We start from the raw sequence: 17,726 nt of genomic DNA, 5'->3' as shown, positions 1-17,726 counted from the left end.
TTGCTTCAAGCTCAGAAACATTTTCAGACATCAGGATACAAGGCAAATCAAGTGATTTCATCGTCTACAGATGAATCATCAAGGTTTGCTTCAAGCCCAATTACTCTTATTAATGAGTTTGCATCCTATCTTCAGACTAAACATGGAGTACTCGACAACACTGAAAGTGCAAACTCCACTGCCTTGCTTAGCCAGTTCGCTGGCTTCCTTGCTGAGACCAATAGTGGTGCTGCCGACAATACACAAGGTATTTTGAATGCTTTTTCCATAGCTCTCAATATTGGTAATACGCATGATTGTTGGGTTATCGATTCGGGTGCCACCGATCACGTCACTAATAGGACAAGCACTTTATTTGATTTTAAACCTTTTTCATCTACCATAACTGTAGCTAACGGTAATAATGTCAGTGTTGTTGGACGTGGGAAGGTTAAATTTCTCTCCAATACCATTGCATCTCCTGTTCTATGTGTCCCTTCGTTTCCATTTCAATTACTTTCTGTCGGACGATTAGTGAAATCCTTAAATTGTCATGTTATTTTTTCTCCTCATAATGTTGTGTTTCAGGATATTGTTACAAAGAGGACGATTGGTGAGGGTTTCTTTTATCAAGGGCTTTATTATCTTCCCAAGGACAGTCACGTGTCTAAGGGGTTTCAAGTTAATACTAGTCCTACTTCAGATCATTCCTTGTGGCATCAACGTTTAGCTCATCCGTCTGCGCCTATTTTGTCTAAAATATTTCCAGATTCAACTATAAAATCAATAAATTGCGATATATGTCATTTATCAAAGTCTACTCGATTGTCTTTTTCTCCATCTAATTCTTATTCAAATAAAATTTTTGATTTAGTTCATTCTTTGTCACATTTGTTGATGATTATTCTCGCTATACTTGGCTCTATCTCCTAAAGTCAAAAAGTGATGTCTCTCATGTATTTCAAGATTTCCATAATCTTGTTATCAATCAATTCTCCACAAAAATCAAAGTTCTTCGATCGGATAATGGTACTGAATTTATGACACACATTATGAAACAATATTTGAGCATGCATGGTATTATTCATCAAACTAGTTGTATTGGCACCCCACAACAAAACGGAATTGCGGAAAGAAAACACCGTGACTTACTTGAGAAAACTAGAGCTTTGATGTTGTACATGGATATGCCAAAAAATTTCTGGTCTCAAGGTGTTTGCACGGCTGCCTATCTTATTAATAGGTTGCCTAGTCGAGTTTTGGATTTTACTTCTCCTTTTGAGTTGTTGACAGGAAACTTACCCAGCTTAACACATCTCAAGGTGTTTGGCTATATTTTTTATGTTCACAGTCAGTCCTCTCATCGTGATAAGCTGGATCCAAGAGCTATCAAGTGTGTTTTCTTAGGCTATTCTTCAACACAAAAGGGTTATAAGTGCTATAATCCCATTTCTGGCAATATAATAGTATCTCGAGATGTTCGCTTTGATGAGTGCACTCCTTATTTTACTTATTCAACAGAAGTTGACAATCAGGGGGAGTATCCATTTTCGTTACCATTGACAGCCTGTGGACCCATATTGTGCGATCAAGTGAATGATAATGTTGTGCCTACTATGATTGAATCCAGCAGTAGCATGCCAAGTGGTCCCGAGGATAATGAAAATATAGTTACAAGTGATATGGTATTGGATGTGCCTGGTGATCCTCCACTCCGTTATCCATCGCGAAATCATCGACCTACATCCAAGCTCCAAGATTACGTGGCTTATTCGGTACGTTATCCTCTTACTGAAGCTCTTGGCTATCAAAAGTTATCACAGACACATGCAGCTTATCTTAGCACCATTTCCAGCCAAAGTGAACCACGCAACTTTCATGAAGCTAATTGTCAGGAAGTTTGGCAGCGTGCTATGCATGACGAGCTTCAAGCTCTTGATGAAAATCACACTTGGAGTGTAGTTCCGTTTCCTCGAGGAAAGAAAGCAGTAGGCAGCCGTTGGGTGTATAAAACCAAGTTCAAGTCCGATGGCTCTATTGAGAGACATAAAGCACGTTTGGTAGTACAGGGTTTTACTCAAACATATGGAGTTGACTACAAAGAGACTTTTGCTCCTGTAGCAAAAATGACCACTATGCGTACCTTGCTTTCGGTTGCTGTGAATCATAACTGGTGTCTTTCACAAATGGATGTTAAAAATGCCTTCTTGCATGGAGACTTAGAAGAAGAAGTGTATATGAAGCTTCCACCGGGTCATCCTCAAAGTAATGATTCAAACATGGTATGTAGATTGCATAAGTCTATTTATGGACTGAAACAATCTCCCCGTGCTTGGTATGCTAAGTTAAGTGCTGTTCTTGAAGAAATTGGCTTCAAAAGGAGTAATGTTGATCACTCACTTTTTGTTCGCAATAAAACCGATGAACGGTTGATTGTTTTGATTTATGTTGATGATCTTATAATCACCGGTAATAATGATGCAGCCATTTGTCATCTCAAGTATCTTCTTCATCAACGTTTTGCCATCAAGGATCTCGGCAAACTCAAATATTTTCTTGGCATCGAAATGGCGACTTCTTCCAAAGGTCTTTTCTTGAATCAGCGTAAATATGTGATGGATCTGCTGCAAGAGTTCAATATGATTCATTGTAAACCGGCTCGGACTCCTTTGGATAGTAAACTTCAACTCAATATGGGTGGTGAATTGCTCAGTTATGTTCAAGAGTATCAACGGTTGGTAGGGAAGCTCATTTATCTCACCATTACACGACCAAATATTAGTCATGCGGTTAGTCTTGTAAGTCAATTCATGCATTCTCCTATCGTAGATCATATGAACATTGTTAAACGAATTCTTCGTTATCTCAAGGGATCGATTGGTCGTGGTATTCTTATGAAAAATAATGGGCATTCTCAAATCCTTGGGTACACGGATGCGGATTGGGCTGGAAATACTCTTGATTGGAAGTCAACAACATGATATTGTGTTTTTATTGGAGGAAATTTGGTCTTTTGGAAAAGCAAAAAACAAATGGTGGTTGCCCGTTCTAGCGCCGAAGCAGAGTATCGTGCCATGGCTTCCACCGCTTCTGAACTCATATGGTTAAAAGCCTTGCTGGCTGATTTGGGTATCTCTCATCCTCAATCCATGTCCTTATGTTGTGATAATCAAGCTGCCATGCACATTGCTTCCAATCCGGTTTTTCATGAGCGGACTAAACACATCGAAGTTGACTGTCATTACATCCGAGAACATGTCAAGTCGCAAGTCATTACTACCAAGTATACTCGCAGTGCTGACCAACTTGCGGATATATTCACTAAAGCTCTGCCGACGGATCATTTTCATCGCATCCTTTCCAAGCTTGGCTCAATCAATTTGCTTGATCCAGCTTGAGGGGGAGTATTGACGGAAACGTAATCAATTGTGATTGACGTAATCAATTGTGATTGAACCATATCAATTGTGATTGAATCAGTTGCAGTATATATGGTTTGTATATATATCTTGGGCTACATTATAGGGTCAATGGTTGTAGTAATAAGGCAAGAAGTCTATAAGTGAGGAGATATTTATGTAATTATGTAGATATATATAAGACAAAGTTGTAACGAGGAATAATCAATATACACAGAACAGAAGCTTTACTCTGTATCTTTGATTCTCTTCTTTCTTTTTCTTTATTCTTTCTTTTTCTTTAGCTACTATTCTAGCTTATTCAAAACATAAAATCTAGACGAAGAACAGAGTGGCATGATTGAAAGATTGATTTCGACTTTCATAGTGATTTGAAGAGTGATTTCAAGCTTTTGTATACAAGAAGGACCGCTCATGATGATATAAAATACTAACAAGAGAAGTATAACGATCTTACGTTTTGGATTTGTATCTTATTAGTGGAATTGATCGGCTAGCATGAACGTCAGAGGTAGTGTTTGTTTTCGTTAGTTGTAGAGAACGAAAGAGCCATTATGATGTTTTCGTGATTTTAGAGTTGGATGAGGGGTAAAAATGTACTTGAGGAGCAAAATGCGGTACCTTAGAGGGATAAACTGTTTTGGACTGGACTTAAGTGTCCATAAATTTCTAAACTGATATCGGCCTGTGACTTTCCCTACATTACCGAAATTGGGACAATAAACAACTTACGAGCCCAACAGCTCAATCTAACAAAAGCCACGTCAGAATCAAATGAGCCCATCATCTTCAGTTATGGACTCCATTCCAACTTCAACCAACTCTCTCTTTACTTATCCTGCACTCCAAGCGCAGGTTAACAAAGCCCCCACTTTGAAAGCCCTGCAGATACAAACAATTAAACATAAATATAAAAGGCTTTCCTTCAAATCTCTTTTTCGCACTCGGTTTCCATGGAAGCTCGTTGGAGGACCTTCGTCAGCTTCAATTATCTTCTCATCTTTGTCATCTCGCTGGTAAGCCTCATCGATTTCGCCACTCAGTCCTCGCCTTTATCTTTGATTTCTCTTCTTCGCTTTCATGTTCTTCTCTCGTCTTGAGAGTCTGATGATCAGATCTCGCACTTTTGCTTTTACTTTTCTATCATTGCGGATGTGATCCTGTTTTTGATTGTGCTCTGAAGTTTCTGCTTAGGCTTTTACTTTTCCTTTCGTTTATGGTGTATATGTGGTTTGTTGAAGTGCCTCCTTTACTGTGTGAGTTCTAACGGAATTAAGGGGAGAGTGTGTTTCTATATTTTTATCCTGTACTTACTACTGCCTTATGAATTATTTGATTCTTATTTTTGATCTCAAATACTGATACACGTGTTTGTTTATGTATACTTTTTAATTCAATTTCTCCAGTTGATGTATGAATGGAAGTTATCAACTGGAGGCATCTTTTGCTGGTGATCTTTATAAAATCTGCATTTGGTGATGCTATACAGCTTTTGCATCAGCAAGTTTTTTTTAAAAAAATAAATTGTTAGTTTTTTCAAATGTATATACTGGTAAATTTGATTGTGTATCACAGTTCTTGATTTAAGTACCACCATCAGCTCATCTAATGTATTTAGAGGTCGGGATTCTAAATTGAGGCATTTTTGTGTTGAATTTACTTGCATAGTACTGTTTCATAATTGTTTGTTAACTTGCCTGATTTTCCACACTGAGGATAATGTTTTCAATTATTTGATCCTGTATTTGCCAGTGCTTTTAAGATTTACGCGTAAAATTTTGATTTATAGGTTACTTTTAATCGTATGTATGTGTGTTTTTGTGTATGCAACTTCTGATTTACATACTGATTTTCCCCCTTATATCTAAAAGATGGAATTTTTTTGGTTCAGGTTATCTTTGATGTTGCTATTGTGGGTGCAGTAATATCAGACCAGGGACCAATGTGAGATTGAAATGACTTTTTGTGAGTGGTTGTATCTATTGCTTCAATTTTCTAATTAAATTGATTTTTCACTTTGTCTGTGGTTTCTTCCAGCAAAAGAGAACTTAAAGCTTTCCGTCCCTTGTTAGATTGTGAAGGATGCAACAAGAGACAGGTTTTCTCACATCTTTCTTCTAGAAGTTTCTAAATACAGTTTTTGCTTTAGATCACTGTAATGTGCATGTGTCCTGGATAGAGATCAAATTAAGCAGGCTATGAAAGACATACCCTTTCCTAGAATTTTATTAATACTTGTTCATTCTATTTAGTCAAAGGTTCCTGTTTCCTACATCTCTCTTGGCATTGACACGTCATTTTTATTTTCATTCACTAGAAGGGTTACAGTAAATTTTATTCGATGCAAAACACTTGAACTCAGAAGACAGATTGGTTTGGTTTGCAATATGGTATGCGACCTTTATATGGATTATTGTTTGCAATCCATCCCTTTCTTTTAGTCTTGGCTTTAGATCACTTCATTCAATTTTCTGTTGGTGTTTAACTTTGAAAGATCAAATACATATGAAACAGAAATTTCATGCTTGAAAAAAATGACCTCTCAATAAATAAGATTCCCATAGCGATTCATTAGTGACTTTGTGTGCGATTCTTCTCCTAATGGAGTTCTGTGCCAAAGAGGAACCTGTGCTGTCGCCTTTCATTGATTTTCCTTATTGGTACAGAACCTCATATGCCATTGCTCCCATGTTTGAGGACCAGATGATCTCTTGCATGTGTTATTACGTGGCATGCATTTTAATGTGAATAGTTTATGAGTTATACTTATACATGTATTAACTGTGGCCAATTGCTTGCTCAGCTGGAGCAGGATGCTTCTTTTGATGGCAGGATCAGTAATCATCCAGTTGAGGTAAATAGTAAATCTGTTCACTTTGCTACAGCTAAGGCTATTACTTGAACTAAATCTTTTCATACAGGATGTTGACATAATAGCAACGTACAGTGATAACTCTGGCACCGTTCGATTTGGTAAGATGAATATGAGGGATCTTTCTGCTTCATGGGTCTTGGAAAAACGTACTGATAAAGACCATGTCGACAAGACTGCACAGGTAATGCTAGGTGATTTTAGCTTTGCTATTTTAATAGGAATATTGGACATAAAAGGAGTACTTCTATAAACTTGAAAAACAGTTTTTAGCATCCATAATAGCCATATGTCCGGAACTGCAAAATAATCTCAAACCTTGGTGCTTATATTGTATTAGTAAAAGGCTGAAGCTTGAAAATCAAACTTTTAAGTTGTTAGTTTTAAGTTACGGGATCCAAAGAGCAATGTTCTTGAACCATGCCTTCCTTTTAGACTGTGGAAGACTCATCACAAGCAGTTATGGGAGTTCAACTACATGCTAAGAATGATTTGGGTCATCAACAATCTGGAGACGGTAGAATCCAGTATCTCGTGAAGTCACCTCTCACCCCAGAGAAGCACTCTCGTCAGGTGAACTTTCAAATCCTTTCGTTTTTGCTAGTCGTAGACATCTAGTGCAGTTGATTTGGATTTGTGACAGTTCCTAGTACTGCAGATGATGCGACAACAAAGGAGGGAAAATCGAACTGCTGAGCTCATTCAACAAGATAGAGAAACTGATAACCAAACAGAAGCAATCTCAATCCAACGTTCCAAAAGCCTTGACACCACTGTCCTGGGAAAGTACAGTATTTGGAGGAGAGATTATGAAAGTCCTAATTCCGTGTCTACCACCCTAAAACTCATGCGTGACCAGATTATCATGGCCAAAGCATATGCGAACATCGCTAAATCTAAGAATGAAACTGCTATTTACGAATCTCTTGTGGAACACTCCAGAGCGAGTCAACATGCTATTGGAGAAGCAAGTTCGGATGCTGAACTCCACCCAAGGTATAGCTGCTCTTTGTTTATTGTTTGGCTACTAAGTTTATGTTTCAGTCCTTATCTCTCACGTGGATTGATCACTTGCTGTGCTTACCAGTGCACTTGATCTAGCAAAAACCATGGGCCACATTCTCTCTGTAGCAAAGGACCAATTGTATGAATGCTCCATAGTGTCAAGGAAGTTACGGGCCATGCTTCAGTCAGCTGAAGGGAATGTAAACTCACTGAAGAAAAAAAGTGCATTCTTGATTCAACTTGCTGCAAAAACAGTTCCAAAACCATTGCATTGTCTGCCTCTGAAGCTAGCAGCAGACTATTACCTACTTGGTTATCAGGGCAGAGAGTTCCCAAACAAACAAAAGCTTGAGGATTCTTCTCTGTATCATTATGCCATCTTCTCTGATAACGTACTAGCGACATCTGTAGTCGTCAATTCCACTGTTCTTCATGCAAAGGAACCTGAGAAGCATGTTTTCCATATAGTAACAGATAAATTGAACTTTGCAGCAATGAGAATGTGGTTTCTTATCAACCCTCCTGACAACGCAACTATCCAAGTGGAGAACATTGAGAGCTTCAAATGGTTAAATTCTTCTTACTGCTCTGTGCTGCGTCAGCTTGAATCTGCAAGGATTAAGGAGTACTATTTTAATGCAAACATCTCTGCTGGGACAGAGAATCTCAAATATAGAAATCCAAAATATTTGTCTATGCTTAATCATCTTAGATTCTATCTTCCTGAAGTTTACCCAAAACTAGACAAAATACTTTTTCTGGATGATGATATTGTGGTTCAGAAGGATTTGACCCCTCTATGGTCCATTGATCTCCATGGGATGGTGAATGGTGCTGTGGAAACTTGCAAGGAGAGCTTTCATAGATTTGATAAGTACCTCAACTTCTCAAATCCTAAGATCTCTGAGAATTTTGATCCAAATGCTTGTGGTTGGGCTTATGGCATGAATATTTTTGATTTCAAACAGTGGAGGAAGCAAAACATAACAGGAATATATCATCATTGGCAAGATATGGTAAGGCTTCAGCTCCCTTTTCTTCTCCTTATTGAGTTATTTCTCGTCAACCCTTTCTGTCAGTCTGAGTGACTAGTAGTATGACTTAAATCATCTAATTAACTGAACTTCATGCTATATATGTTGTCAAAGCAATTTTTTGTAACCAGAATATTACTAGGAAGGAAAATATAGATTCAAGCCTCAGGATGCAATGAGGCTTAACGAAGACGTCAGGGAAGTGTTTAATGGAGATAATTTTATATTTTTAGGAGTACTGTGTCCTGAGCTGGGATGGGGGTTGCAATGATTTTTTTTTCGCAAATATGGGAAATGGCTTTTGGTTCTGTTTTCATTTCATATTATTATGCAGGAATTTCTCTTTCTTCCTCCTGACAGCATGTGCCTTATTAGCTAGGCAGTCGAGATATTATGCTGTTACTTAAGTGTTCATGCATTCAATTGACCATGGACTCTGGAATCTTAGAAATTCTTAGCTACATCTTAACACTCATCTGGAGTTGGAAAACTAATTTCGTTTTGGGTTTCATTGAAAGAAACTGCATTTTTTTTGTACATTTTTGCTTTACTTTTGAGTTTTGACTGATGGAGAAACTGCTTTGCAGAATGAGGATCGAACTCTGTGGAAATTGGGTACATTGCCACCGGGACTGATCACTTTCTACAACCTAACCTATCCGCTTGATCGGAGCTGGCATGTTCTGGGACTTGGTTATGACCCTGCCTTGAACCTGACTGCAATAGAGAATGCAGCTGTCGTACATTACAATGGGAATTACAAGCCATGGTTGGATTTGGCTGTCACCAAGTACAAGTCATTCTGGTCTAGACATGTAAAGTTTGATAACCATTATCTCAATCTCTGCAACATAAGTGATTAGATATTTCCTGTTCCTCCTCTTTTATTCATTTCCACGAAGGATGGATGGTTTCCTTCTTTTTAAGAAGAATGAATAGTCATTGCTACATTCTTTTCCCTGGATAAGGGCCAACAAATTGGTATATTCTATCCCCTTCAATGAAAATTTCTTTGTTCTTTTATTACTTTTTGTGCCTACAACTTCCAGAAAGTGCAAGAGCGGAGCAAGAATAAATCTGTGAATGGAGATGAAATGAAGGGCAGAGTTTGCAGCTTGGGGAAAGCCTGGCAAAACAATGGCCGTCTTTGAAGCGAAGAGCTGGGAACAGAGGAAGCCAAATGCAGTTACCATCGCAAACCTCCTCAAAGCTGACAGGGTTTGTAGATTCATAATCATAAGCCAGTGAGTTGAGTACCGTAGTGAGCAATTGCATTAGTTGATCTTGTTCAATGTGACAAGGTTTTACCAGTGAACGTTAACTACCTGTATGCCCTTCAAACTCTTCTGAATAATAGTGTATAAATTAAGTTTACGCGTAGTGATCGATACCTGCCAGGTTTATATAATTTGCAAGAGTTCGGGTTTTAGCAGCCAAAAACTTGCAGACATGCACGTATATGCACGCAAGAAGGATTACTCGTTACCACCTAATAATTGCTAAGAATAACCGATGGAAAACCATGACACCACCTGATACAAGCATGAAGCTTCATTAATGCCATCACATCCTTACAAAATCAAAACATATTACATTCTTCCACAGTTACTGAGAATCTCCAATCTAAAAACCATCTCAAAAAGATCTTATTTTGTCGCAATTGCAGAGAATATAGTAGTAAAGGAACAACTTTTCCGTGAAATCCATTGTTCCCTCGTTGACGAAAGCTATTTTTTCTGTAATTCTTGTACCTTTTCTGCTTCCCAACGACAGTCCACGAAAGTGGAATGAACGTGACATTCACAGATCTCGTAACAATTGCAACTGCTGCTACCTCTGCAACATTCAACAAAAGTCATAAAGCAACTAGATGAAAACTTATCTGAAACACCACAGCTGATAGTAACTGCTCATGGTGTCAAGGAGGGACAGTTCTTCCAAATGAACTTCCAAGAACCGGTTGATAAGTATAATCAATGGACATTTTGATTGTGCGGCTTTGAGACAATCGGTAGATGTCTATACATTCCTCGAGGTCAGCATCGCATGTCAACAAAACCCACTCAGAATCATCATCCAAATACTTGAGGCTGATACTGTTGACATCATCTAAATTGAAACGTCTCACAATCTCTTGTCGCAAGTCCGTGAAACTCCAGTTTGGTTGCAAACTGAAACGAACTTTTTCTTCTCCAAAAGTGGCTTTAACTCTAAAGGTACCAGCAATGTTTCGGCCGCTACTTTTAGGCAACGGGGGAAGGGTCTCAAGAATTGCAAGCTCACTGAATGTCTTCTGGCTCTGGGATCTTGCAAGAAGCTTAGGTTGCTCTACATTCAAGGAAAATAGCTCTGCATCACTGCAAGCTCTCTTCAAAACTCCTCCAGCTTCAGCTACTGCATCTCTACTACTTGAGGCGTCCTTGGCAGCAGTGAGGTCCTTTGCACCAGTGGAACAACTTGAACCAGAACTGCGACTGCATGAAGAGGAATGCGAGTTTGAAACTGTGGCTCTGGGGTTGATTACGGCACTTTCAGGTTGAGGGTTTGATTGCTTTAAATGGTCAATTGCATTCGCAGATGAAAAGGGGTGGTTCCCAGAAAAGTTTGGAGAGTTCAATTCAGGAAAGCTTGAATAGAATGATCCGATTTGAATTGAACCTTCAGCACCTTGAACCGAGTCAATGACAAGTTGGAGTTTCCTCAAAGAATGCCCAACCTTCTTGATCTTTCGAGAAGGCCATCTGGTGATCCCATGTTGCCTGCATATCCTCTTCAGAGTAGTCGGGCATACTGCAGTTGAAACCAAATCATAGAAGCAATTAATATAAGCTCCTCGGCAGAAAATCAGCTATTTTTCAAAAGAGAGATTATTGTGGAGTTTGAAAATGTAAAAGAAACACATAAGAAGGGAAGTAGCAAACATTATCAATCTGGAATTGGTCGATAAATTCTATTCAGACTTCACATGGTAAAAGTATGTTATAGCATGTATGTCCTTCCAAGCCTCAAAGTAACTTTGACATGAAGTGATTCTTGTCTCTTTATTTTTCCCCTCCACATTAGTAACAAAAATACTTAAGATTTAAGCATCGTCGTCATTGTCACCTCCACCAAAGATTTAAAAATATTAGTTAAAGTTCATAAGATCATTTGGAGAGTTCAGGTTTTGAGAGGAACATGTTATTTGGTCTCAGCTAATGCCAAGATTACATGGACAAAGGTTTTAAGTCCAAAGACCAAATATTATCCTTGGTTTATTTATTTTACCAAAGAGGTAAAATAAAATTAGGTGAATTCCACTTGTAATTAATAAATCCCTACCGCCAATACTCTTTGCAGCGTCTTTAAGGCTCCCGGCAAAGTATTGTCGAAGAACTTGCAAGCTGATTGTCTTCTCTGACTTGCTCCGTCTCCTTTCGACTGCTCTTCTGCTGCCTAGATTGCCATGGCCACCAGGAGTAGAAGAATTTCCACCACCCTCGACACAACTTTTAGTTTCTGGAAATTGCTGTAGGTGCGGAAAAGCTTGCTTATGGTGTAACTCCACATGACTATCGTCCCAATAGGTTGTGACCTTGAACCCTTCATTCAGTTCTTTATGAGACTCCCATGAGAGGGAGACACCTTTACCCTTCTGCTGGGCATCTATCATATACGAAATCCAGGATGACTCTTCCGTAGAAGGTTCTTTTGAAGGAGAAGATACACAAGTCTGATTTTCTTCCTGTTTAACCTTTTGATCAGAAACAAGTGCAATTTCTTTTATTGGGAATATTTTTTCTACCCCGACATCCTTGTCCATGACAATGCGTAAACTTTGGCAGGCCTGTTGTATAGAAGAGGGTAATGAGCTGATGATCCGCTTTTGGTCTTCCACGTCCTGGCAATCCTTTGGCAAGAAGAACTCCAACACAAACTCAGTTGATGCAGAATAGATGCTTTGCACCGGAATGGCTACAGCAGCACAAAGCTGGAACACTTTAGCGTGGTGAGAGAGAGGATAATCCGTCTTCCTAAATGCAGTTACATCGGTTGCAAAGCATTGTTTTCTTGTTGCAAATGCTCTCCCGACAATCCCCTGACCACGAAACAAATGGTGTTCAGAGCAAGCCACATGGAAGCCTAAAACCTCTTGATCAGGAACAAAGCAAGCAGAATCCACAGTGGAAACACAGTGAGCGTAGTTCTCGTCAGAATGCCAACCTCCACCTTTACCGTGTTCACCACAAGGAGCCCATGTCAGAGCTAATGGCAATCTATGTGTTTTACAGACATATCCAAGAATTTCTAATAGCTCCGGAACAGCAGCTTGGTACAAATCATTGGAAGCCTGGGTAGAAGGAAGCAAGCTTTGGATCTCAGGAATGCCATAACTCTCTGGTGCTTAAATAATTGTTCAAAAGATAGCATAACCCACCTTTGAACTCGGATGTCTGAAGTCTTGAGTGCTCCTTAGATCAACAACCTGCAAAATTAATATACTTATTAATAATAGAAAATGATGAAAGGAACCCTTATCTTAGTTCACAATTAGGGGAAGATCTATTGAAAGGGAGAATAACCATTGGCACCTCTTAAAGGTCCTTAATTTGATAATTAAAATAAAATATTTAAAATGAAATGACAAAAACAGAGAAATTCCAGGGAGTTGCTACCAAAATTTCTCCAGCAAAAAAATAATAACATAATTATAAATGAAATGGATAACATGATAAAGGGCGGAACATGTTGATGCGACTACTCCAGCACTTCATCAGATAGCGAATAATTTTCAGAAAGCAAAGAGCATCGTAAAGGTAAGCTCCATTAATGCTTTAAATTGAAAATATAATGAGATAAGGATGTGTAAATACTAAACTCAAGTGGTAAAACCACTATTGGATATCAAACTTCTACAAAAGAATTATAACCGGCTATGTCGATATTCTGTTACTTTTTCTGTTATTTCAATTTAAAGTATGATTCACTTTTTCCTGTCTTCTTTTGTTCAGTATTTTGAATTTTCTGAACCTTGCTGGTAGTTTAAGAAAATTCTGAAGAAGTAGAGAAAAGGAGAGACCTCAAGAGCTTTGCAGACATTTTCAAGATCTGTGCGATAATCGATGTTTTGGGAAGTTGTAACGATTTCAATAACACCCAAGCAAGTCGCACTGCCTCGTTCGAAGACCGGAAGAGCAAGAGAGCCACTAACATTATACTGCTGTGCATGGTAGACCCGGGGATACTCCTCGCTTCTAAAGAAACGAACGTCAGGAGTCCATTCAGGCGACTTCCCCACAAATACTCGGCCAGGTAACCCAAAAAAGTCTTTGGAATCTGCCTCAGCAGCAAAATGATAGGAATTGGAAACACTTCTATAACTTTCAAGGTTACTGCAATTCGGATTGAGGGAATAAGGCTGGTCCTTAGTGGTCAGGACATGCTTGCCTTCTTTCTTTATAGGCACCCATATCTGAATAAGGACATTCCTATCCTTTGTCAACTCTTTCAGGTATCCAATAACTTGCAGTAGTCTATCTTTCATAGGGGAAGAAGGACCTGGATTGTCACTCGGCCCTATCCACCATGTTCTGTCCACTTCAGTGCCTTCAATCAAGAAAGCTTCAGATTGGCCTGAAGAGATAGTAGTCCTGGCATTGGTCTGGTTTTGAGTTTCAGCTTTGAAAAGTTCTTCTATTTGGCGAGAAACTAGAGGTGGATCCTCAGAGAACCCTTTTCCGGTTTCTTCTGTGTCGATGATATGCTGAATCGGATTTAGGCTGAAATGGCTAGTGCCTGTTTGCAGAGGAGGCACAAACTGCATCGGGTCACTCGGAGCACCAGAGGTTGAGAAGTTCGGCTGTAAGAAGTTGAAGGCATCGGTGGTCTCCAACCAGCATCCTTCAAACAAGAGTTCTTCCATAAAATCCAAATCCATGGTAGAACCCGCAAACGCACCATCTTCCATACTTCAATGTTTTTTTCCTCTTCAAATTTGCATCTAAAGAATCCTATCACAACCGAATAATCATAAACATCATCATGACCCAAAACAAAGAAGTTCAGTGAATATGAAAAACAAGAAGAGGAACTTCCAGGATGGATTGCTTTCACTTGTATCGGAAAACCCAATCTGTCCGAGTCGTAGAAACATCGTCAACAATAAATCGTTTTGAAGCGAACTGCAATCAGAAATGCATTTCAGAGAAAGGAACCTACCACAGATTCATCAACTGATATAACAAGATAACAACAGTAGATTATGTATTTTAGAGGTGGTTGACTCTCAGAAGTATTCCATAAATTAAATCAGCTTGCTCTGCAGAATTATCAGCATCAAGCCTTGAGCTAAAGCCACAAAAATTATAATAAAAACAAAAAAAAAAAAAGAAAAAGGAAGAAAACACAAAACAAACCCCCCAACAGATGCATTTTCTCAGCTCCAATATGATGTCAGTACTCACAAATTGAATTAATTAAGAAGGTGTATACATTAAACAACACACAACACTAAACAAAAATTCCAACGATTTAGCCTACAAAGAGGTCACTGCCAACACACAACTTATAAGCAAAACAAAGATAACAATAATTGAGTTGAACAAACTGAGGTCTAAAATGGAAAGGCAAAAACAAAAGAGAGAAAGCAACTCACTTTGTGCGGAGGTTCTTGAAGAGCAGCTCAGCCTCAGGTGGGTGGGTATATCTGTCTCTATTCTGTGCTCAATCAAAAGCAATCTAAACTCTCAGGAAATAGAAGCAGCCCCGACATAACAAAGATTTTGTTTTTGTTGAGCGAGAGGAACACCATCACTTGTGTTATATAATCCCCAACCAACCCAAAAAGAAAAAAAAAATAAAAAAAGAATACGCTTACTAGAACTTTAGAGAGAAAGAGACAGTTATTATCCTCTGACTCTCAGTTATGCTACACCGGGAGATTCACCGCGTGAAGAATCCATCCATCAAGAACATAGGATAGGACCCACAAATCCAAAGCTACCCTACCTTCCCAGATTTTTCTTTCTTTCTTTTCCCCTTCTCAATTCTCATTCGCTGGCACTTGTACTTCCCACCATGTACTACTGTGAAGTCAACAATACCCAAAAAAAACAAATCTTCAGGAAAAAAAAAAAAAAAAACCCAAAAAAGAAGAGAACAGAAGCAAAGAAAAATTATAAATTCAATTATTTAATATTAGAAAGAAGAAAAATACTTTTTTATGTTTTACTTTTTAATTGATTCTACTCTCTTAGAGGAAGAGATGCTTGCTTGTGATTTTAAATCTGTTTATATTTTTAGTTCCATTTCAGTCCAAAAGATTCCAACTTTTTAAAGCTGATCAAATCCGTGCACATAATAAGCAAGAGGGATATATTAGAAATATAAAATTTAAAATCTCATGGATAATGTTAGAGAAATTTATTTATGGTATAAACACAAATGATTATCTAGTGTTTATAAAATATATATATATATATATATACTTTAATATATATGATTACATTTGGAGGAAAGTAATTTAAAAATTATATGTGTGATTTTTCTGAATTACGATGATTTGTACGGAAGGAAAGGAAAGGGGAGCAGTTCAACAATAAACTAATAAAGGCAGGCCTGCCTTCATCACAATTCATGAGGTACGAAGAACTCAATGTGGCCGGATTGAGTTGTTTTTAAGGAAAGGAATGCAATTGGCTTGACACTTTTCGTCGTGCATGATAACAAAAGACTATATGAACCCAACCCATTATTGCAGAAGCTATGAAATGAAACTGCTACGAGTTTTGCAAGTATATATATATATATGTTGGTATTATTGCAGAGCAAATCGGACTCTTCCATCATTATTGCTGCTAGCAACAATTATCAACTAGCAAATTAAAGTTTGGTGATTTAGATAGAACATATATAGAAAACCCAATTATATCTTTTTAGAGGGAATATAGATATGATGATGTTTTGTCTTCTAAACAGTTAATAATTAATATTCGGAAAACAAATTAAAGCTATATATGATTCTATAAAGATGTGATTATGCAACAAATTAATTAAAAAAAGATATTTTGTCATCTACTAATGATGGATGTTTTTCCTTATTCTTTTTGTTTGTTTGTTTGTTTTATATATCCTTAAAGAAAAACTGAAACATGCATGATGTTAATTCAATCCCAAGCTAAGTATATATGCATGAACCTATATATATATAAATTCCTTGAAAAGTAGGGAGTAGTAACCATCATTAAAGGTTTAAGGTCACAACATTACATGTACTCATGAAGTGGCTCTGGAGTGTTTAATTGGGGGGATCATGACCCTCTTTTCCTCTCTATTTCTTGATCGAGTTGCCGCATTTAACCCACCCTTCAATTTAATATTTATTTAACTAAACCTAATCTACAGTTTTGTTGACATAATCTACTATTTATATATATATATAGTGAGTGAGAGAGAGAGAGTTTTGATTATGATTTGCTGGAGGAAACAGGAGCGTGCCCTACTTTTTTTGGGGAAGCACCAGCGGCCAATTCCACTAATTAATCAAATTTAATTCGAAAACAGACTATTATTTATACTAATATTTACAAATTAAATCATATTCTATGTACATGGTGGGAACCTACATGACTTCATCATCAATTCAAAATCAACACAATCATGTATATTTTATATATAAATCCACGTTTGATTATGATTTCTCTTACTTGCTAACAAGCAACTATTTTTGTTCTAAAGCATCATTAATTAATTAATTAATTAATTGATGGTTAAGTTTAATTAATTAATGTTGGGGGTGACTCAGACTCATATATGGATATCCTCTTGCAATTTTTTTTCATCTTAAACCAATTATTTTGATTCATATGACATAAGCACTTACGTATTACAATCTATATACAAACCCTAATTGTAAATTAAGTGGAAACTCGATCACTTATCAAAGAAAAATGTGGAAACTCGATCGTGGTTTTGTGAGATTCCCCTAATTTACCTGTTATTACGTACATTGATTTTGTCTTATACAATAATATAATACTACTGTAACTGAGCCAGCCAATAAACAAGAAAATTAATTTTAAGTATATATATATATATTGAGGTAATGACCATGACATCTTGTTTGATATAATTAGTATGCCTTTGTTCCTGATAAAACAAATGGTTGAGTCATTCTCTGCCTTGTTGGTTCCAATACATACACAACCACCCAAATTCATCCACAATATATGATTAAGCAATTCATAAACTCTCATTAACATAAGAATTATTCTGCTACCCAATAGAATCAATGCAAGATAGCAAGTTGATTCCTTATCATCAACATATATATGTATATATATATTTTTTTTTTCTTTCTTTAATTTGGTATGAATATTCTTCTCCTCATGAATCACCAAGGAGTATTCAATTTTCTGCTGAGTCATGATCAAATACTGT

The 17,726-nt window shown here is 37.5% G+C and overlaps 2 protein-coding genes across 4 annotated transcripts; one reads left to right on the top strand and one right to left on the bottom strand.

Annotated features, from left to right (window-relative positions):
• The first annotated feature begins 4,235 nt into the window (after positions 1-4,235).
• Positions 4,236-9,335, top strand: LOC120002872 (probable galacturonosyltransferase 3). The gene is made up of 9 exons (XM_038851723.1): positions 4,236-4,414; positions 5,290-5,342; positions 5,436-5,496; positions 6,202-6,252; positions 6,320-6,454; positions 6,706-6,843; positions 6,929-7,266; positions 7,358-8,291; positions 8,897-9,335. The coding sequence occupies exons 1-9, from the start codon at positions 4,352-4,354 to the stop codon at positions 9,170-9,172; spliced, it is 2,049 nt and encodes a 682-aa protein (XP_038707651.1). The 5' UTR covers positions 4,236-4,351; the 3' UTR covers positions 9,173-9,335.
• A 507-nt stretch (positions 9,336-9,842) lies between these two features.
• LOC120002975 (protein NLP2-like) lies at positions 9,843-15,337 on the bottom strand. 3 transcript variants are annotated; one of them, XM_038851860.1, is made up of 5 exons: positions 14,944-15,337; positions 13,369-14,470; positions 12,727-12,774; positions 11,631-12,387; positions 9,843-11,099 (listed from the first exon to the last, which is right to left on the bottom strand). In XM_038851860.1, exons 2-5 carry the CDS (start codon positions 14,254-14,256, stop codon positions 10,228-10,230), a joined length of 2,565 nt encoding a protein of 854 aa, XP_038707788.1. In that variant the 5' UTR covers positions 14,257-14,470; positions 14,944-15,337; the 3' UTR covers positions 9,843-10,227. The 3 variants fall into 3 exon arrangements, with proteins under 3 accessions (XP_038707788.1, XP_038707786.1, XP_038707787.1); XM_038851858.1 differs by having other exon boundaries at positions 11,631-12,639; positions 14,944-15,336; XM_038851859.1 differs by having other exon boundaries at positions 11,631-12,639; positions 13,369-14,299; positions 14,944-15,336.
• Between the last annotated feature and the right edge of the window lie 2,389 nt (positions 15,338-17,726).

The sequence above is a fragment of the Tripterygium wilfordii genome, chromosome 7, assembly GCF_013401445.1.
Source record: "Tripterygium wilfordii isolate XIE 37 chromosome 7, ASM1340144v1, whole genome shotgun sequence".
Lineage (NCBI taxonomy): Eukaryota > Viridiplantae > Streptophyta > Magnoliopsida > Celastrales > Celastraceae > Tripterygium > Tripterygium wilfordii.
This window is presented reverse-complemented; position numbering and strand designations above follow the sequence as displayed.

Coding starts and splice junctions, on each gene's coding strand:
- LOC120002872 (XM_038851723.1), top strand. CDS start 4,352: ATGGAAGCTCGTTGGAGGACCTTCGTCAGCTTCAATTATCTTCTCATC. Junction 6,253..6,319: donor TCAGTAATCATCCAGTTGAG/GTAAATAGTAAA, acceptor CTTTTCATACAG/GATGTTGACATAATAGCAAC. Junction 6,844..6,928: donor CAGAGAAGCACTCTCGTCAG/GTGAACTTTCAA, acceptor CTAGTACTGCAG/ATGATGCGACAACAAAGGAG.
- LOC120002975 (XM_038851858.1), bottom strand. CDS start 14,256: ATGGAAGATGGTGCGTTTGCGGGTTCTACCATGGATTTGGATTTTATG. Junction 12,775..13,368: donor ATGTCTGCAAAGCTCTTGAG/GTCTCTCCTTTT, acceptor TTAATTTTGCAG/GTTGTTGATCTAAGGAGCAC. Junction 11,100..11,630: donor CGCTGCAAAGAGTATTGGCG/GTAGGGATTTAT, acceptor TTTCAACTGCAG/TATGCCCGACTACTCTGAAG.